Here is a 23,159-nt window from a genome sequence, read left to right on the forward strand (position 1 = left end):
TGCTAATCAAAAAGAGTAGCCCATGAAATGGCGACAGCGGGTTTCCTCCTTCAATGTCGGTGTGGACCGTAACCATATGTTCGACGCCATATAACCGTAAGTAAAATGTGATGAGTGTGTCGTTAAATAAACAATTTCCTTTCCTTTCCTTTCCTATCTAAGTAGAAGACTTCTCTAAATAACCCATATATATAAACCGTATATTAAATACTTTATAACCGAAGTTTCACATGTACCCCACAACACATTTTATTTACGGTTATATGGCGTCAGACATATGGTTAAGGACCACATAGATTTTGAGAGGAAACCCGCTATCGCCACTTCATGGGCTATTCTTTCCGATTAGCAGCAAGGGATCTTTTATTTGCGCTTCCCACAGGCAGGAAAGCACAAACCATGTTGAACCAGTTATGGATCACTGGTTCCGTGCAACTGGTTTACACCTACCCATTGAGCCTTGCGGAGCACTCACTCAGGGTTTGGAGTCGGTATCTGGATTTAAAATCCCATGCCTCGACTGGGATCCGAACCCAGTACCTACCAGCCTGTATACCGATGGCCTAACCACTACGCCACCGAGGCCGGTCTTAAACGGCAGAGTACTCGGGCTAACTCTACACCTGTAATAAATTACAATGAATTCACACTAGAACGACTCGATCTATACCCACAATACGAGTCGTTTAATGGCTAGTCGAACGCATACAATACCCCGACTGTGAAATCTCCCACCGCGTTTCAAACAGGAAGATAATATTATTCGCCATGACTCAGTGAGAAAACCCCCAGGTCTATTATAACTATGAACAAACACTGGTCGTGATCACAAGTATTAAATATAGACACAACCTCAGATATAGTTAGTATGAAAACGGCGGTGAAAGGCTGCGTACGGTATAGTGAAATTTTATGTAATCGAGTATCTGGGATTTGCCACAGCGGAGACAATTCATAGTGGTAAGTCTTTGTGGGGTTTTCATTTATTTTTTAACTCTCTCTCTCTCTCTCTCTCTCTCTCTCTCTCTCTCTCTCTCTCTCTCTCTCTCTCTCTCTCTCTCTCTCTCTCTCTCTCTCTCTCTCTCTCTCTCTCTCTCTCTCTCTCTCTGTCTGGCTCGAGACGTAGCCGAGTGGTGGTCGGTCTGGGATCAATCCCCGTCGGCGAGCCCACTGGGCTATTTCTCGCTTCAGCCAGTGCACCACGGATGGTACATCAAAGGCCGTGGTATGTACTAGCGGGTTTCCTCTCTCAGTATCTGTGTGGTCCTTAACCATATCCCGACGCGCCATATAACCGTACATTAAATGCGTTGAGTGCGTCATTAAATAAAACATTTCTTCTTATTATTATTCTTTTCTCTCTCTCTCTCTCTCTCTCTCTCTCTCTCTCTCTCTCTCTCTCTCTCTCTCTCTCTCTCTCTCTCTCTCTCACACAAACACACACACACCATTCGCATCGAAAAGAAGTTTTATATGGGAGCGGTTGGTGCAGATATAAATAAATAAGTAAATAAATAAATAAATAAATAAATAAAAACAAGTAACTAAAATAAATAAATAAATAAACAAATAAATAAATAAATAAAACAAATAAATAAAACAAATAAATGAGTAGATTAATAAATAAAGATAAATAAATTTAAAAACAAAAAAATAAAATAAAATAAATAAATAAATAATTTATATTTCGTCGCGTGAGAGCTAAAAGGTCGTAAGTGGCAGATACGACCTAAAACGTCTTTTTTGCATATTCTGAATCGCCATCCCCGATTACATATTGTCACAAAAAATCGTAGCTCTGTCCCTAATTGCATCGCTTATACAGATGGATTTAAAAGGTCGTAAGTGAATCACATATACCAATTTCCACGAAAATAGACGTAACTGACACATACGACTTTCCTCCGATTTGCTTGCTGTCCATCGTGTGAACACGACTGGTCGTGTGTGGTAGATACATCCTTTTTAAATACAGTTCGTTATATAATTATGTCTGACATAGGTCGTATGCGCCAAATACGACACATATGTATTCTTTGTTGTCGGTCTATGATAGAAATTATAAATGCGAAGTACAATAGAGCATACATTATGTCAATATATTTGCTTGAACCCTAAAAATAATATGACTTTTGTCGTTGTGAGAGCCCGGTCTATTTAAGAAAAATATTTGGTACTGCATGCAACGAACCATTTGGCAACAGACAAGAATGGTGTCTGTATATATAAATAGGAATTGCAGTAACATTAATGTTTTTATGGTTTGCTATTTTATGTGCATCATAATTATAATAATAAACATGTTTTCGTGAATTTTCTTGAAAAACAAATATCTATTTTGAAGCAAAGTTTCCAACATGTAATTTGTATCTGTAGATACAATTTTAATTCATAATAATGTTGTGTGTGGCGTATACGACTAAAGTGCAAGCACAATCACACTGATTTTGGATGTACATGTATTTAATTATATGTTACGGTGATCAAGTTCCGCCTTTCAGCTGCCTTTGAAGATCTACAGGATTGCCCTAATATAGGCATTATGGATTAACAATATTGCACATGCAAACGTCATTGTAAGTTATCCAGGACAAAGTCCAGTAACAAAAGACAGTGTAATCAGACATAAGGTTAAAAGGCGAATAAAGTGAATTTGGCCTGAACATAAACGATAGCAAGATCTATGAACTTTGATTAACTATACAGTTAACAAATATTTGCAACAGAATAACCCTGTCCTGAGTCAGACACCCGATTCTATCGGAGGCCGGACTCGGGATAGGCGTGTTCGAAACCCTAGTGGTATGTGGACTATGGACACGTTAAACCAGTTACTAAGCTAAGTTAAAAATGATGAACGTGAACATGACACAACACACACACACCAAAACATTAGCACAACATTGCACGCACAACAGAAGCTGAACATAACATAGCACACACAACAGGACATGAACATAACATAGCTCACACACCAGGACCTGAACATGATATATAGCATACAAAAAAGAATTTGGCACATCAGTGACAACAATACCTGAACATAACAGCAAAAAGCTGAGCATGAGAAAATAATCACCATAGAAAATGAACGTGACATAGCACTTGCGACAGTTCTACCAGTATTGCGTGGACTCCCATGTCCAGGTGACATTTCATCTATAAATAACAATTTAGGAAGAAAGGAACTCTACTTACGTGCCCATATCCAATAAAGGTTCAGGCACGCCTACCACGGATCCAGAATAACAATTTAAATATCGACCAATTACACTTCGCCTTTTATAGCGTTATTCGGGAGCATACAAATTCTAAAAATATCCGGCGAGGTTATTTATGCAATAGGCTATCTTGTTGGTCTATTTCAACATTAAAAAACAAGGGAAAAGTGCAGTAATAAACTCTGGATTGTATACTGGTATAAACAGATTTTATGGCTATACCATCACGTTTTTTTTTTTTTGTCTTGAAACGAATTTTATATACAATTTTATATTGAAATTAGTTTCCGGCATACTTCGTAATTCACCCGAATCATTTCGTATACCCTCGGCATAGTCCCGATTGTTTTGAAATTCTTTTCAAATCACTGGCATGATTTTGCAAGTAAGGTTTTGATTGGTGAGCTGGACACTTTTACGACAAGCAGCAAAGAATATTTTATTTGCGCTTCCGACAGGCAGGATAGCACAAACCATGGCCTTTGTTGAACCAGTTATGGATCACTCGTCGGAGTAAGTGGTTTACACCTATCCATTGAACCTTGCGGAGCACTCACTCAGGCTTACCCCTTTCCCACTTATGCGGTTTTCGTACGGTGCGCGCGGTTCTGGAGTGTACGGTTTTCCGCCAGTTTTTTATGACCAACGCGCAAATTTCATTACCTAGGCGGTGTGCTCACGGGTTGATCACGGCGGTGTAGCGGTTCCTGCGGTTCGATGACAGACGGTGATCACGTTGTTTACACGGATATGCACGGTGTTCTCACGGATGTACACGGTGTCCTCACGGATATACGCGGTGGTTTCGCGGATGTGTGCGTTGTTTTCACGAATATAAGCGGTGGGCTCGCGGACATGCACGGATGTTCGCGGTGGCTTTGCGGATAATCACGGAAGCACTACGATGAATACGTACACCACGGATTCCTCACGGTGTGTAGACGGTTCTGGAACTGCGGAAAACAGCGAGACTCTGCGGAGTGGGCAACCGCGCAGAACCGCAGACGTGTTGGTATAAAAAGTCCCTCCAATGCTGCTGTCTGCCATTTCATCTGCTGATTTCAAGAAGATAACATGCTGTCTGAAGAAGACACGCTTTTTCCACCAGACAATAGAGCTAAATTACTGCAACAATGTGCTATGGAGCTCCTGGTTCTGACTGCAGAAGCTGCTATGGTCATTATAATATTGAGGAGGCAAAAAGAAACTGAAATTGTTGCTGCAAGAGAAAGAAGGAGAATGAAAAGACAGAGAAGAGTATGGGTCAAACAGTGGTTGCTGAGAAGGTCAGGTTTGGACAGTATGAGCAACTCATGGTTGAATTGGGAGCAGAAGACCAGTCAAGTTTCAAGAACTTTCTGAGGTAACTTCACATTTCTGTCATCATTCCAATTAAAATGTAAGTTTTTCAAGAGGACAGAGGGAAAGGGCTTATAGTCCGATTAACACAATATAGGACATTTACGGACATGCCAGTTTTAGTGGTCGAGGAAATCAGAATACTCGGAGTAATCCACCGACCCGCGGCAAGTAACTGGCAACTTTCCCACATTCGTATGTGTAAAAATCCCTTGACAAGTATTAACCTGCTCTGAGCGGGATTCGAACTCACGCCTAGGAGGTGAGAGGCGTAAGATAATTAATCAAGCGACTTTGACCCCACGGCTACCGTGAAAAAGAGAAAAATAGCTTTAACCTAAGCACAAAGAGAATCCTTCCTGACTGTGACAGCTTGGAAAGCTAGTGTCATAATTATGGAGGCAAAGTACATTACTAAAGAATCATACAAATCTGAAATGAACCATAATGATGAAATTGCAAGCAAAGAGGAATGATCATTTGTCACAAAATGTACTTACTTTACTCAGAACTTCTTCTGCTGAAGGTGTTGTTGTGGAGGACATCTTTGAGGAACGCTTGGAAGAAGAAACCTTTGAGGATTTGGACGCCTTGGACACTTCACTAGCGGACCCATGATCTGAATCTCCATCCTCCTCTTCTGTGGAACCATGATCTTGAGATACATCAGATGGAGCAGCACTGGGCAGGTTCTCCGACAGTTGACCCCCTTTCTTTCTCTTGCCTTCTGCAACTCTCCTCATGTAATTCTGGATGTAATCGAAGTTGTCTAGGACCCACTTGTCACGGCCAGTGAGGGGCTGCGCTCCAGAGCCAGAGGGCTGCTTCTTGGTGATTTTCCCTGCTCTGTCTCGCACCGATTTCAACCAGGTGGTCAACTGTTCTGCGGATATTCCGAACTGTTGAGCTTTTTCTTTCGTTAATCTCTGCCTCTTCTCCTTGTTTTTATAATCAGCCATCCTGAAGTTGTATAAGAATTCATTTTCTTTATACCAGTCAGCCAATTCTTGTTCTTGTTCTGGCTGCAAGGTCAGTGGAACAGCTCTCGTTTTTTTCATTGCTGGGGTTGTTGCAGCTCCGTCTTTTGTTTGTACTTCTATGTCAACTGTCTCATGTGTTTGTTGTTCTTCATCGGCCCCTGCGCGTGCTGTAACCTCACCGTGGTGCAGGGGTGTAACATTCTCTTTGAGAATGGCCAATACAGCACAAATTGAAGTTTAGAGTAAAATTCGGTGTCCGTAACATTCTGTGATATTTGTATTTGTATTTTTGGCACAGTTCTTTACACTGTTTTTGTTTAAACCTTGAATTTTTATATTGATGTTGATCATCACTTTATTTATGTGCATTACCATAGTTTGACACCCAATAGCCGATGTATTTTTCGTGCTGGGGTGTCGTTAAACATTCATTCATTCATTCATTCATTCATTCATTCATTCTTGTTGTTCTTCATCGGATTCTACCGTAGCAGGATTCATGTTGTGGAGAAGGTGCAACAGGAGGAGTGACAGACCTATGTGTTTTCTGTTTGCCCTGTCCTCGTCCCTTGGGTGGCATGGTTATCAGATGATGGACAGTACAGTCTTGTAATAGGTTTTCTCAAGACAGTCGGTTTTCGTGGAATGAGGAGCTTTGGCATGGGCTGCTTTATATATTTCTCCAGAACCGCTACAGATCGTGAGAAGAACGTAATTAAACGTGTTAGCCGTGTGGATAATGTAACAACCGTAGTTACCGTCAAGAAACGGCATGCAAACCGCCAATGCATTCAAGGGAACCGTATAGCTTCCGCAAAGAAACCATAGCGACCGTAAATGTTAATTGTGGCGGAAGGCTGTGGTTGTCTCGCGGAAGGTCGCGGAAGGTTAACGGTTTGCTTGCGGTCAGTACAGTGCATTCATGTTCGCGCGGATTTCTTACGTTTTAGAGCTTTCCGCAGCATTTCGGCGGAAAAATTAAACATGTTTAATTTTTTCGGCGGTGCCCGCGGACACTTACGGAACCTGCGGAAGCTTGCGGAAACATGCGAATCACCGCGCGGTGTCTTTGAGGTTCCCTGCGGTTTTTAAACCGCGTCAAACCGCGGTCTGAACCGCATAAGTGGGAAAGGGGTAGAGTCGGTATCTGGATTAAAAATTCCATGCCTCGACTGGGATCCGAACCCAGTACCTACCAGCCTGTAGACCGATGGCCTAACCACGACGCCACTGATGTCGGTTGTGGGTAGAATGATGAAAATACGTGGTGGAAAAGGTTCAGGCCAGGTCTTTTCGCCCAAATATCTTTATCGCTTTTTGCGCGAATTTGAGGATTTTAGTTGTTACCAAGATTCGAGCATTTTTGTTTAATTCGGGCAATATCAGCTTTTCTCTTTTGTAATTTCCCAAGTAGGGCGGAACGTAGCCCAGTCGTAAAGCGTTAGCTTAATGCGGGGTCGGTCTAGGATCGATCCCCGTCGGTGGACCCATTGGGCTATTTCTCGTTCCAGCCAGAACTCCACAATTGGTGTAACAAAGGTCGTGGTATGTGCTATCCTGTCTGTGGGATGGTGCATATAAAACATCCCTTGCTGCTAATCGAAAAGAGTAGCCCATGAAGTGGCGACAGCGGGTTTCCTCTCTCAATATTTGTGTGGTCCTTAACCATATGTCTGACGCTATATAACCGTAAATAAAATGTGTTGAGTGCGTCGTTAAATAAAACATTTCTTTCTTTTTTTCTTTGAGGTGATGTAAAACTGACATTCCTTTTTTTTTTGTATTATTGTAAAGTAAGAATCAAATTGTTACTAATTACAGCACTGCATCATGGGACAGCGTCATGGGAAACACAAAAAGACATATCGGCCTCCTCCGCCCAGTGTCATTGAAATCACCCAAATACCCTCACAGCCGACAGAAACTGAAAGTGACCCCGTCGTCACAAGTGACGTCAGAATATCAGTGCAAAAGAGAGAATTACCACCCTTGCCGATACCAGGTATTTGTGTGTGTGTGTGTGTGTGTGTGTGTGTGTGTGTGTGCGTGTGTGTGTGCGCGTTTGTGTTTGTTTGTTCGTGTGTGGAGGTGTCTGTGGGGGTGTGTCTCTGTGGGGGTGTCTCTGTGTGTGTGGTGTAAAAGCATGTGCGTCTGTGTGTGTGCGTGCGTGTTCGTTTCGCAATGTTGTTATTATTATTATTGATGTTATCATTGTAGGTATGTGTGTATCTGTATCAGTCTGTGCATGTGCGTTTGTACGTGTATGTTTTGTCTGAGTGTGTGTATGAGTGTATATGTACATAAGTTTATAAGTATGCATATATGTGTATTTGAGTGTTGGTGTATATATGTTTATATGTATCAGGGCGACCAACCTAATGGAAATATTTTTCCGGAATTTTCTGATATTTTAATTTTTATGCGCGCGAACACCCTTTTCAAAATTATAATTTAAAGAACGCGAAAATGTCATTTTTATAAAAGTAATTTTAAACAGTGTGAAAAATGTCATGTTTGACATATATTTGCAAAATGACAATACAAATGAGTATATCATTATATATATATGTGAACTGGAACTTCCTGATAAAAAGACACCACCACCCCACTTACACACGCCAAAAATCATCAAGTGCACACAAAAAACCCCACTTTATTAGCAAATAGACTCCCACCTACATATTAGCAATAAAGTGACAAACAAACTTGGGACCAATATTATTTTTATGTAGGTACACTGCCACACACACACTATTTCATCATATGCATGTAATGGGGTCGAAAAAAGTCCGGATATTTGGCATCAATTCCGCAATTCCGAGTACGTGATGAAAATTCCGAAGTTTTCGGAAAATTCCGGAAAGTTGGTCGGCCCAATGTATGCGCGTATGCTTTCCTGTCCATCTTATGATTAAAAAAACAAACAAACTTACCCCCAAAAAACCAACAAACAAAACAAAACAAACAAACACACAAAAAACCAACAACAACCCAACAACTAAAGTCCGAACCAAATTGTTACAACTATGATAAATTACTCTCCTACCTTTAATTACAGTTAGATTTCCTAAAAATTTAGTCCAGACATAAAACGTGAAAAACCATCACAGTGACAGAGATTCCACATACGTTACTGTACAGTGACAGAGATTCCACATACGTTACTGTACAGTGACGGAGATTCCACATACGTTACTGTACAGTGAGGAGATTCCACATACGTCACTGTACAGTGACAGAGATTCCACATACGTCACAGTGCAGTGACAGAGATTCCACATATGTTACTGTACAGTGACAGAGATTCCACATACATCACTGTAACAATGTCACCGATATCATAGGGCAAAACAGTTGAGAAAATGTAACCATCACAGTGACAGAGATTCCACATACGTTACTGTACAGTGACAGAGATTTCCACATACGTTACTGTACAGTGACGGAGATTCCACATACGTTACTGTACAGTGACAGAGATTCCACATACGGCACTGTACAGTGACAGAGATTCCACATACGTCACTGTACAGTGACAGAGATTCCACATACGTTACTGTACAGTGACAGAGATTCCACATACGTCACTGTACAGTGACAGAGATTCCACATACGTCACTGTGCAGTGACAGAGATTCCACATACGTCACTGTACAGTGACAGAGATTCCACATACGTCACTGTAACAATGTCACCGATATCGACATCGCTAAGATCACATAAGGCAAAAAAGTTGAGAAAATGTAACGGTAATTAAAGGTAGGAGAGTAGTTGTTAACAACAATTTGGTTCGGACTTTAGTAATAAAAAATATCCGGTATATCACTTTAATAAAACATTAAAATATCTCTACAGAAGATTATACAAACAAATGTAATAATTACTTCTCTTTTTTTTTCGTAATAAAAACAAATAAATAAAACTATTAGTGTATGTACAAGTATTCATGAGTCAATTTTAAAATTATTAAGAAACACAAAAATGAGCTTCCGGCGAGGCTCGAACTCGCGACCTTCTGCGTGTAAAGCAGACGTGATAACCACTACCCCACGAAACCGGTTGAAATTATATACCCACTCTTCATGAATAATTGTTGCACATAAAATTAAAAGGCAGACATTTTTACAAATTTTCATTTCATTTCAACTTATGTTCGTGCTTATATCCAATTAAGGTTCAAGCACGCTATCCTGGGCACACACAAATATGAGGTAACAGTTTCGACAAATTTTAAACTTAAAGGGAATGCCCTGAGTTTGTAGCTCCAGTAACGGAACAACAATTACATATTCAATGGGGGATCTAAGGAAGGCCACAGGACCCGACCTCCTAAATTTTACTCTTTTTTTTTCTCTCTCTTTTTTTTTCCATTTGTTTCAAAATCCCAGGAATCTCTTCGGGAACGCTTGTCACTTTGTGGGCCCTTGTCCACATGTCATTGGGGTCCGCCCTAAATGGATTTTCTGGATCTTAAATACATGTTGTTCAGAGGCGGATTTGGGGGGGGGGGGGGGCAGGCCTCCCCCTACATTTTGTGAGTTATAATTTTATTATATATTAATTTTTTTACGATCCCTCTCCAAACCTCCCCCAAAGTTCCCTTGGCCTCATGCCAAACCTGAGACTGAGACTGAGTGAGAGTACACAACACTTACACGAGATAATGAAAGAAAGAAAGAAAGAAAGAAAGAAAGAAAGAAATGTTTTATTTAACGACGCACTACTCAACACATTTTATTTACGGTTATATGGCGTCAGACATATGGTTAAGGACCACACACATTTTGAGAGGAAACCCGCTGTCGCCACTTCATGGGCTACTCTTTCCGATTAGCAGCAAGGGATCTTTTATTTGCGCTCCCCACAGGCAGGATAGCACAAACCATGGCCTTTGTTAACCAGTTATGGATCACTGGTCGGTGCAAGTGGTTTACACCTACCCATTGAGCCTTGCTGAGCACTCACTCGGGGTTTGGAGTCGGTATCTGGATTAAAAATCCCATGCCTCGACTGGGATCCGAACCCAGTACCTACCAGCCTGTAGACCGATGGCCTAACCACGACACCACCGAGGCCGGTTTATGCGTACGAACACAAATATATGAGGCAGTAAAATGAAATTCGAGGTGCTACACACGTTAGTACGATCAGAAACACATTCCATGCACAGAAATCGATATTCTTAACAATAAACGGTGTTCAACGTGTGACTAGTTAAAATCATTTCTTATTTGGAAATATGTTACCATGGATACAAACTCAAAATAGTCCCTTTAACTGTATGTTTATTAGAAACGTAAACATTAAATTATAATAGTAATGAAAAGACTTTGTAAAGATATAATGTATCCTCCGTGCATTAGGAATTTCAAATCATATTGTTTGTATATCGGTTTCGTGGTGTAGTGGTTATCACGTCTGCTTAACACGCAGAAGGTCGCGAGTTCGAGCCTCGCCGAAACCTCATATATTTTTTGTTTTATTTCTTTTCACAATTTTCCTGTGACAAGTGCATTGTATAGTTTAATTGCTAGATAATGTGGGGAACCGAATTTTTTTTATAATAATGAAGAATATCATTAAAAAACAACAACATAAAACATAATAAAATAACTAACTAACTAACTAACTAAATAAATAAATAAATAATGCTGAAATGTCTGATTAGAATTATATCATAGTAGTCAACTAGGCGGGTGAAGGGCAGTGTTATAGTATAGTGTTGGGGTGGGGTCTTTTACACACACTACATACACACACCACACATACCACACATACATACACCACACACACATACGCCACATACACACACCACATAGACACACACCACACATACATACATATCCCCCACACCCACACACCATACACACACACCACATACAGACGCCATATACACACACCACATAGACACACACCATACATACATACATACATATCCCACACACACACCATACACACACCACATACACACGCCCCATAGGTTCATTCTCCACTAAGCCAGCATATTAGACATACCACACACATATTATACACACATATATTATACACATACCACACACATAGATACACACATATACACACAGAGACACATATATACTGACACCACAAACACGCACAGTCACTTAAGCACATAGACGAACGTTCAGGGCCGTAGTTAGCCTAAAATGAGTGGGGTGGATGTAAAACAACATATTTAGGACAGATTCATAGAGGGTGTTCTTTAGGTGTGGGAGAAGGGGCACTTTTAAACTAAAAAACCCCAACATGACTCATTTTCATATTTGTCTGTGGTCAAAGGTGAAACTGTCCATCTTGTAACTCCCCCATCTCCACACCCACCCGCTAGGTACCCCCGACATTAAGATTTAATTTAGTTGATATAAGAAAAAACCCACTTACATTTTTAAAGGCATATTGTCACAGACCATTGACCATTGACCTATGGTCTAACAAAGTATTACTTAAAAAAATAATATTTGATTTGTCCCTAAATGTACTTTATTCAACCATCTACGTAACCACCATACTCCACTTAATAAGGATATTTTGTTACAAAAAATAATTGAATTAAGGCAATGGTCCATAATTCAAAAACTAACATTGCTGAGAAGGTTGACATGGATTTCACTCCATCATGGTGTAGTTAAAGTGATGCAATAGTTAGATTTGGTCTGTGAAAATTAATGTAATTTTGATTTATTATTCATTTTTAGAGAAATAAGGTCCTTAAATCTGTGACAGTATGCCTTTAAAAGCAGTATTAGACAAATGTTTCAAAACGTCAATCTCCCTCACAGAAGCTTTGGCTAGTGTCCTATGTATTACAGTAACACAGTTGATAATTTCCACTAGCCCAGAATACATATCCTCTAGCCGGGGCCGAGGGCTAGTGCATTTTTCGAACCCTGCCTTTTGTTTAATTTCAGAAACAAAACCCGTTCTGTATCGCGCCCTCTTTGACTTTACGGCTATCAGCAATGATGATTTGTCGTTCAAGAAAGGCGACAGACTGGAAGTAGAGGACAGCAGGTAAGGGTGGTTCAAAACACAAAGAGAGGGGGGTGGGGGTATGTGCAATCAGCCCCAAGTTCAGCCAGCAAAATGTTTCGCTAACGTTCGCGAACTGTATATTTGACTGGTTGCCGAAGTGGTAATTCGGTTTACTGTGCACTGTAGCGTAAAAATCAGTCTAGCGGACGTTAGCGGTTGACTGCACTTACCCCAGATTTACTTTAAAAGGCAAACATTGCTTTACAAAGAGGACTCTTGCCCAAGATCGGTTTCCTGGATAATAAACCTATTTCACATTCTACTGCGCATGTCCGTGTGTCGCGGAGCAACTCGTAGACGCTAACCGTGAACTCACGCGAGATCTCGCAAAAATAACCCTTTGTACAAGCTGGGGGTCATAGACAATGGGAGGCCACGCAATGGGAATATCTCCATGATTAATTATTCTGTCGACATCCAACAAAGACTTATTGGAGACATTTGTGAATTATAGCTTATCACGAAATAAAAATATTTTGGTTGACAGATGGGTTGACATCTTTCCAAGAGACAGGGCAGGAAATACCAAACCATTTTCTACACAAGTCGTGGGACACTGGTTGGGACGTGAAGAAACCAAATCACATAATATATAGGTTCACAAACGGGGTTAGATCCATTAGCGTAGCGTGGGCGGGGTCACCGGGGTGGTTGCCCTGGGCGCAAAGTTCTGGACTGATGGAAGGGACTCGGGGAGTGCTAACGGTCCACTGGCTAGGGGTCGCAATACTTTCCTTGCCCTTGGCGCTGGCAACCCACGCTACGCCACTGGTTAGATCCTGCAACCTCATCGAGATATTAACCACATACCAAACATTTAATTTTTTAAAAGTATTATTATTATTCTAAAAGAAGTAGTGCTATGAAAATCGAGACTGTAACTGCATACCAAACATAATAATAATAATAATAATAATAATAATAATAATTATTATTATTATTATTATTATTATTATTATTATTATTATTTATAGTTATTTTTATTTTTATTGTTATTTTTATTTTATTTTTTTAAGCAGATAACAAGTAGTGCGAAGTGGACTATTATCAAATAGTCTGAAATTTTCTGTTAATACAAATATGACGTAGGAAAATCTGAAGTGTTGGAAAATTCTTTATTTGTTTTGTTTTTTGTTTTTTCCAGCAGGCTCGAAAGCGATTGGTGGATAGCGACCAACAAAAGATCCGGGAAACATGGCTATATCCCGGGTAATTATGTGGCGAAGGATAATTCCCCGGAATCTCAAGAGTAAGTATCGATATCTCGAAATTCATAATAACCGTACTTTCTTTTTCTTTTCAAGCCCTGCTCTAAGCGAATATGTGTTGTGTTGTTGTATTTGTTTGGGTTTTTTTTTTTTTTCTTTTTTCTTTTTTTTTTTTTTTTTAAATATACTGATAGAAAGAAATAAGGCAATATATGGTATCTCAGACCAGATTTAATTCACTACTAAAGTAGTTATGTCTGTATACAATACAGAGATGTAATGTGGGACTGTGGGTATGTCTACCAGTAACACAGTTAACTTCCTTATACTCTGGGTGGTGGATGTGGGACTGATTGTCAGTACTGTGGGTATGTCTACCAGTAACACAGTTAACTTCCTTATACTCTGGGTGGTGGATGTGGGACTGATTGTCAGTACTGTGGGTATGTCTACCAGTAACACAGTTAACTTCCTTGTACTCTGGGTGGTGGATGTGGGACTGATTGTCAGTACTGTGGGTATGTCTACCAGTAACACAGTTAACTTCCTTATACTCTGGGTGGTGGCTGTGGGACTGAATGTCAGTACTGTGGGTATGTCTACCAGTAACACAGTTAACTTCCTTGTACTCTGGGTGGTGGATGTGGGACTGATTGTCAGTACTGTGGGTATGTCTACCAGTAACACAGTTAACTTCCTTCTACTCTGGGTGGTGGATGTGGGACTGATTGTCAGTACTGTGGGTATGTCTACCAGTAACACAGTTAACTTCCTTCTACTCTGGGTGGTGGATGTGGGACTGAATGTCAGTACTGTGGGTATGTCTACCAGTAACACAGTTAACTTCCTTGTACTCTGGGTGGTGGATGTGGGACTGATTGTCAGTACTGTGGGTATGTCTACCAGTAACACAGTTAACTTCCTTGTACTCTGGGTGGTGGCTGTGGGACAGAATGTCAGTACTGTGGGTATGTCTACCAGTAACACAGTTAACTTCCTTATACTCTGGGTGGTGGCTGTGGGACTGAATGTCAGTACTGTGGGTATGTCTACCAGTAACACAGTTAACTTCCTTGTACTCTGGGTGGTGGATGTGGGACTGATTGTCAGTACTGTGGGTATGTCTACCAGTAACACAGTTAACTTCCTTGTACTCTGGGTGGTGGATGTGGGACTGATTGTCAGTACTGTGGGTATGTCTACCAGTAACACAGTTAACTTCCTTATACTCTGGGTGGTGGATGTGGGACTGATTGTCAGTACTGTGGGTATGTCTACCAGTAACACAGTTAACTTCCTTGTACTCTGGGTGGTGGATGTGGGACTGATTGTCAGTACTGTGGGTATGTCTACCAGTAACACAGTTAACTTCCTTGTACTCTGGGTGGTGGCTGTGGGACAGAATGTCAGTACTGTGGGTATGTCTACCAGTAACACAGTTAACTTCCTTATACTCTGGGTGGTGGCTGTGGGACTGAATGTCAGTACTGTGGGTATGTCTACCAGTAACACAGTTAACTTCCTTATACTCTTGGTGGTGGCCGTGGGACTGAGTGTCAGTACTGTGGGTATGTCTGCCAGTAACACAGCTAACTTCCTTATACTGGCCTCAGACCACAATTAATTTCGCTATATGTTTCTATATAGCCTTAGTGGCTATAACATTTTTATTAATATCAGCAGGCCCGTGAAGTTTTGTATGTACCTTTGCCTGCATGGGGGACACATACCCTGAAAAGGACAACCCCTGTTGTCCAGCTCTTTCTCCCAGCATATTGGTTTAAACAGACACACCCTCTAAACCAGGCCGGAGTACACCCATTTTACACAAAAAGCACTACTTTTGCATGGGCCGGAATTACCACAAACAAGTCTTCAATGTCAACAAGTTACACATGTTTACAAACTACATGCTATCCCCTGTCACTTCAGTCAAACAGTTGCCACTTCATAGCTGTCTGCCATGAAATAATCACAGTCAAACTGCAGACTACTTGCGCGGTGAAACTTCCGGATTTTGGACAACCAAATGGGAAAATAACTGTAATCTGAGGCCTACTCTTGGTGGTGGCCGTGGGACTGAGTGTCAGTACTGTGGGTATGTCTATCAGTAACACAGTTAACTTCCTTATACTCTTGGTGGTGGCCGTGGGACTGAGTGTCAGTACTGTGGGTATGTCTGCCAGTAACACAGCTAACTTCCTTATACTCTGGATGGTGGCTGTGGGACTGATTGTCAGTACTGTGGGTATGTCTACCAGTAACACAGTTAACTTCTTTGTACTCTGGGTGGTGGCCGTGGGACTGATTGTCAGTACTGTGGGTATGTCTACCAGTAACACAGTTAACTTCCTTATACTCTGGGTGGTGGCTGTGGGACTGAATGTCAGTACTGTGGGTATGTCTGCCAGTAGCACAGTTAACTTCTTTGTACTCTGGGTGGTGGCCGTGGGACTGATTGTCAGTACTGTGGGTATGTCTACCAGTAACACAGTTAACTTCTTTGTACTCTGGGTGGTGGCCGTGGGACTGATTGTCAGTACTGTGGGTATGTCTACCAGTAACACAGTTAACTTCCTTATACTCTGGGTGGTGGCTGTGGGACTGAATGTCAGTACTGTGGGTATGTCTACCAGTAACACAGTTAACTTCCTTATACTCTTGGTGGTGGCCGTGGGACTGAGTGTCAGTACTGTGGGTATGTCTGCCAGTAACACAGCTAACTTCCTTATACTGGCCTCAGACCACAATTAATTTCGCTATATGTTTCTATATAGCCTTAGTGGCTATAACATATTTATTAATATCAGCAGGCCCGTGAAGTTTTGTATGTACTCTGGGTGGGTGGCTGTGGGACTTTGCCTGCATGGGGGACACATACCCTGAAAAGGACAACCCCTGTTGTCCAGCTCTTTCTCCCCAGCATATTGGTTTAAACAGACACACCCTCTAAACCAGGCCGGAGTACACCCATTTTACACAAAAAGCACTACTTTTGCATGGGCCGGAATTACCACAAACAAGTCTTCAATGTCAACAAGTTACACATGTTTACAAACTACATGCTATCCCCTGTCACTTCAGTCAAACAGTTGCCACATCATAGCTGTCTGCCATGAAATAATCACAGTCAAACTGCAGACTACTTGCGCGGTGAAACTTCCGGATTTTGGACAACCAAATGGGAAGATAACTGTAATCTGAGGCCTACTCTTGGTGGTGGCCGTGGGACTGAGTGTCAGTACTGTGGGTATGTCTATCAGTAACACAGTTAACTTCCTTATACTCTTGGTGGTGGCCGTGGGACTGAGTGTCAGTACTGTGGGTATGTCTGCCAGTAACACAGCTAACTTCCTTATACTCTGGATGGTGGCTGTGGGACTGATTGTAGTACTGTGGGTATGTCTACCAGTAACACAGTTAACTTCTTTGTACTCTGGGTGGTGGCCGTGGGACTGATTGTCAGTACTGTGGGTATGTCTACCAGTAACACAGTTAACTTCCTTATACTCTGGGTGGTGGCTGTGGGACTGAATATCAGTACTGTGGGTATGTCTGCCAGTAGCACAGTTAACTTCTTTGTACTCTGGGTGGTGGCCGTGGGACTGATTGTCAGTACTGTGGGTATGTCTACCAGTAACACAGTTAACTTCTTTGTACTCTGGGTGGTGGCCGTGGGACTGATTGTCAGTACTGTGGGTATGTCTACCAGTAACACAGTTAACTTCCTTATACTCTGGGTGGTGGCTGTGGGACTGAATGTCAGTACTGTGGGTATGTCTACCAGTAACACAGTTAACTTCCTTATACTCTGGGTGGTGGCTGTGGGACTGAATGTCAGTACTGTGGGTATGTCTACCAGTAACACAGTTTACTTCCTTATGCTCTGGGTGGTGGCTTTATCTGGTACTATTTGTGTGTTCCTTTATTTCTTTCCATCAGTATATATTATATACTACATGTGCATGGACATTACATGAAGTTTGTTTTGTTTAACGACACCACTAGAGCACATTGATATATTAATCATCGGCTATTGGATGTCAAACATTAGGTAATTTTGACAAATAGTCTTAGAGAGGAAACCCGCTACATGATTTCCATTAGTAGCAAGGGATATTTTATATGCACCATCCCTCAGACAGGATAGCACATACCATAGCCTTTGATATGTCAGTCGTGGTGCACTGGCTGAAACGAGAAATAGTCCAATGGGTCCACCGACGGGGATCGATCCCAAACCGACAGCGCATCAAGCGAGCGTTTTACCACTGGGCTACGTCTCGCCCCTGGAAATTGCATGAAAGACATCTTCATTGTTCAAGATACACATGACTGCAAACTACTTGCTCTCCCCTGTCAACCTCAGTTTCATAGTTGCCACTTCTAATCTGTGACACACAATATAATCACAGTCAAATAGCAGACTACTTCTGCGGATATATTTCCGGATAGCTGTGATAGGTGTTTATTTGGGGAAGATAACTGTGATCTGTGTCAATATGACAGGTCTCGGTGGTGTCATGGTTAAACCATCGGATATAAGGCTGGTAGGTACTGGGTTCACAGCCCAGTAACGGCTCCCACACAGAGCGAGTTTTATCGACGCAATGGGTAGGTGTAAGATCACTACACCCTCTTCTCTCCTACTAACGTCAACTAACCCTCTGTCCTGGACAGGCAGCCCAGATAGCTAATGTGTGTGCCCAGGAACCATAATTAGATATAAGCACGAAAATAACTTGCAATAAAATGAAAATAATATGGCAGATACAGGTGTCTCATCTAGCTGTAACCTGCACGCTGGTTTCCTTTCAGATGGTGGTTGGATGTGAAGCGGGCAGAAGCTAACACTAAGTTGATGCTGGCTTCCATCAAAGTCGGAACATTTCTGATAAGACCGTCATCCAGTAAGACCATTTTTAGTTAAATCCTCGACTCGACTTCTTTGTCTCAGTGTCTGTTTATCTGTCTGTCTGTCTGTCTCTTACTCTTTCTTCTCTCTCTCTCACTCTTTCTTCTCTCTCTCTCTCTCTCGTTCTCTCTCTCTCTCTCTCTCTCTCTCTCTCTCTCTCTCTCTCTCTCTCTCTCTCTCTCTCTCTCTCTCTCTCTCTCTCTCTCTCTCTCTTCACTCTTATGCTGCATAGCTACAGTCCTTCTCTAAGTGTCATCCTGAGCGCATATCAGATCTATTCGAAAACCAACATCTACTGAAAACATAATGTGCTGAGCCGGTATTAATCAATCATTCCTTTCTCGTTTTTCCCCCAACAGACAAGTCGGCGTACGCCCTCTCAGTACGAAACGAAGGCTCACCGCTTGTGGCGCACTACGAAATCAAACCACTGGATGACGGCGGCTGGTTTATCAGTCCCAGACACACTTTCCCGAGCATAACCAGACTTGTGGAACACTACAAAGGTCAGCAGTAATAGGTAACAGGGGCGGATTTAGTGGGTGACCGTACCAGCCTTGGTGATGTAGTGGTAAGTCACTATAATTAAATGGACATTCCTGAGTTTGCTGCATTGTAAAATCTTCTGTCCCGGAGCAAGTCACTGGCTATCCAGAGACAGGCCCCGGGACGGACATGCTCGAAACTCTAGTGGTATATAAGCATGTAAAAATTATTCGCACTCGCACTCATATTGTAAAATGTTTCCGACTAGTAAGATATTTCTACGATTAAACTTACATATTAAATATATACTCCTGTTTAGAATATCAGTGTCTGTACATTCAATGTGTTTCTGGTCGTCTTAATATCTGTAAGAAGCCCAAACTGGATTTTGTCTTCAAATAATTTCGTACGTACGAAAAAAAACATTTTTTAGGAAATAAAATGAAATTTAACCTAGTACAAATATTAGAACGATCAAAAAACGTTGAATATGCAGCCACTAATATTTTATGCAGAAAGATATATTTGATGTGTAATTACAATCGTTAAAATGTCTCTGTTAGGCAAGAACATCTTCAAAATTGCAGCAAACTCAGGAATGTCCCTTTTAGGCTGGTAGGTACTATTTGGCCATCGACCGGCCTTGGTGGTGTCGTGGTTAAGCCATCGGTCTACAGGCTGGTAGGTACTGGGTTCGGATCCCAGTCGAGGCATGGGATTTGTAATGCAGATACCGATTCCAAACCCTGAGTGAGTGGTCCGTAAGGCTCAATGGGTAGGTGTAAACCACTTGCACCGACCAGTGATCCATAACTGGTTCAACAAAGGCCATGGTTTGTGCTATCCTGCCAGTGGAATCCCTTGCTGCCTGTCGTAAAAGAGTAGCCTATGTGGCGACAGCGGGTTTCCTCTAAAAAAAAAAAACTGTGTCAGAATGACCATATGTTTGACGTCCAATAGCCGATGATAAGATTAAAAATCAATGCGGTCTAGTGGCATCGTTAAATAAAAAACATACAGTCATCTCTAGCGTTATTCCTACATAATAGTATAACGCTAAAGGACACACGAGCTAAGGATCTCCTTGGACGTGACGGCCCACCTTTGGACGCTAGATGGAAGGAAGGAAAAAAGGAATTGGGTTTATTTAACGACGCACTCAACACATTATATGTACGGTTATATGGCGTCGGACATATGGTAAACGACCACACAGATATTGAGGGAGGAAACCCGCTGTCGCCACTTCATGGGCTAATCTTTTCGATTAGCAGCAAGGGATCGTTTATATGCCCCAGCACATGGACATGATAGCACATACCATGGCCTTTGGTGTACCAGTCGTGGTGCACTGGCTGGAGCGAGAAATAGCCCAATGGGCCAACTGATGGGGATTGACCCTAAACCGACTGCTCGTCAAGCGAGCACTTTACCACTGGGCTACGTCCCGACCCTGGACGCTTAATGGGGATTCATGGAATCAACCACTACTAGTATTTTGCAAAATATACCCATTCGACTCTGCATTGTGAAGAGATGCGGTTTTGATCGCGTTATTTCAAGGGATTATAAAGTGGATATGAGCTTTAATGTTTCATTGGCACAAGCAAAAAAATAACAATAAGTTAACACGTTTTGTTTTGACTGGTCATTGACAGGCTCCGACAGCTCTTTGTTACATTAGTTTCATTTTTGTATGTCCAACAGCCAATGAAGACCTTTGTTGCAAGTTAACCACGCCCTGCCATAAAGTACCGCCTCCAGTAAACATACGTGAACTAGAGATTGACAGGACGAAGGTTAAAAAACTGAACAGAATTGGGACCGGACATTATGGAGAAGTTTTCAAAGGTTTGTTTATTAGACTTACAATATTTTAACTATGCACTTTTTATATGTGACATTATATTAAATGCTGATGTCGGCCTCGGTGGTGTCGTGGTTAAGCCATCGGACATAAGGCTGGTTGGTACAGGGTTAGCTCGGCACCGGTTCGACCACCCAGAGCGACTTTTAATTACTCATTAATGGGTAGGTGTAAGACCACTACACCCTCTTTTTTCTCTCATTAACCACTAACAACTAATAATTAATTAACCCACTGTCCTGGACAGCCACTAGATAGCTGAGGTGTGCGCCCAGGATGCTTGGACCTTGATAGGATAGAAGAACGAAAATAAGTATAATGAATGAATGAATGTCGTTCAATAATTAAGAAGGCCTAAAGGCTCATATAGGCTGTTGCGACTTATATATGCGTTTGCGACTGATATATGCGTCTGCGACTGATATATGCGCCTGCGGGTCGCTTTTTGAGCATAATACCCTGTATACAATAGTTTCTTTGCGACTAGCCGCATGCGTTTTGCAGGCGACGCTCATTAAAAACACGCGCCACATCCAGTCTATATGTGACAGCGTGTTTGTTTTCTTTATCGACACCACTAGAGCACATTGATTAATTAATCATCGGTTATTGGATGTCAAACATATGGTAATTTTGACTTGTAGTCATCAGAGAAAACCTGCTACATTTTTCTTAATGCAGCAAGGAATCTTTTATATGCAATTTTCCACAGACAGGAAAGTATACACCACGGCCTTTGACCAGTTGTGGTGCACTGATTGGAACGAGAAAAAACCCCTCTATATAATCATTAAGAAAAGGATAATTAAAAAAAAAAAATTGTACTAGGCGCGGATCCAGAATTCTTTAAGGGGGGGGGGGGGTCATATGGAACTAATTATTCATTCATTGAAATAAGTGGGGGGAAATTTTTCCTGAGCAGGGGGTGTCCGGACTCCCTTGACCACCCCCCACCCCCACCCCGGATCCGCACCTGTGTACATGCGTGAGTAGTTAAGTTAAAACTCGATGCTTATATTGATGAACTAATGCGTGGGTGTTAACACAAAATAATTGATAATTGCACGAATGGCTGACAAAAGAAATAAAAATCTGATGCTGAACAGAAAAAGAAAAAAAGGTCGGGACGGCAATATTTCGACCACTGATTATGATTTTTTTTTAAATGTATTAAACAAAAAATTCTGTCTCTCTCTATAGCCAAGATCCACAACATTCACGTCGTTGCGGTCAAGACACTTAAAACTGGCACGATGACGTCAGCAAACTTTCTGGAAGAAGCGCAGAAGATGCACAAGTTACGTTACGCCAAACTCGTCACGCTGATTGGAGTGTGCACGCTCAGCGAACCCATCTACATCATCACAGAGTTCATGGAAAATGGGTCTCTTCTAGAATTCATGAGAGACTCGGACAACAAACAGTATCTGAAGCTGCCTGCAATTATTAACATCGCGGGACAGGTAAACACAGCATGATTTATCATCCATTAAAGGCGTTTGTAGGAGATATCGCTGGTACTATAATTTGCGATATCTCCTGCGATATTCTCCTAGGAGATATCACTTCTTTTGTTACGTCACTGTGCATGTTTCAGTGCTACACCTATCATTATTGACGTCAGGCCACTGTCGTTCTGCTAGTTAATGGAAGGAAGGAAGGAAATGTTTTATTTAACGACACACTCAACACATTTTCTTTTAGGTTATATGGCGTCGGTGCTAGTTAATGCTAGTTAATGAGTCCACCGCTGCCACATATAGTGACATTCAACCAACATCACTGTCATTGTTTACAATTGTCGCAAATGAAAAGAATGACAATGGGTGATAAAAGGAATACCCCCCCCCCCCCCCCCCCCCCCCCCCCCCTCGTGTCTTGTGATATAACAATTTATCAGCACTCGTTGAAAAGTATACAAATACTCGGCAAGCCTCGGATTTCATACTTTTATCAACTCGTGCTGATAAATTATGATATCACAAGACACTCGGGGACAATCTAATTAAAATTAGCTCCACTATTACATGCGGATCTAACAGCAGCCCGTTGAAGCTCATGTCCAGTTGACCT

The 23,159-nt window shown here is 41.7% G+C and overlaps 1 protein-coding gene and 2 non-coding genes across 3 annotated transcripts in view; 2 read left to right on the forward strand and 1 right to left on the reverse strand.

Moving 5' to 3' along the window:
- Positions 1–846: 846 nt before the first annotated feature.
- LOC121373730 (tyrosine-protein kinase SRK2-like) overlaps positions 847–23,159 on the forward strand; it is a 29,626-nt gene continuing 7,313 nt past the window's right edge. Inside the window, exons 1-8 of the mRNA XM_041500487.1 lie at positions 847–960; positions 7,382–7,562; positions 12,487–12,589; positions 13,755–13,859; positions 18,637–18,728; positions 19,093–19,239; positions 20,927–21,070; positions 22,287–22,549. Of these exons, the coding sequence (XP_041356421.1) occupies positions 7,391–7,562; positions 12,487–12,589; positions 13,755–13,859; positions 18,637–18,728; positions 19,093–19,239; positions 20,927–21,070; positions 22,287–22,549 (1,026 nt within the window). The 5' untranslated portion in view covers positions 847–960; positions 7,382–7,390. The remainder of the gene's footprint in view (positions 961–7,381; positions 7,563–12,486; positions 12,590–13,754; positions 13,860–18,636; positions 18,729–19,092; positions 19,240–20,926; positions 21,071–22,286; positions 22,550–23,159) is intronic.
- Positions 9,545–9,617, reverse strand: Trnav-uac. The gene has a single exon. It is a non-coding gene; the product is annotated as a tRNA-Val (tRNA).
- Trnav-aac lies at positions 10,952–11,024 on the forward strand. The gene has a single exon. It is a non-coding gene; the product is annotated as a tRNA-Val (tRNA).

This window comes from Gigantopelta aegis, chromosome 5, assembly GCF_016097555.1.
Source record: "Gigantopelta aegis isolate Gae_Host chromosome 5, Gae_host_genome, whole genome shotgun sequence".
In the NCBI taxonomy this organism is placed as follows: Eukaryota; Metazoa; Mollusca; class Gastropoda; order Neomphalida; family Peltospiridae; genus Gigantopelta; species Gigantopelta aegis.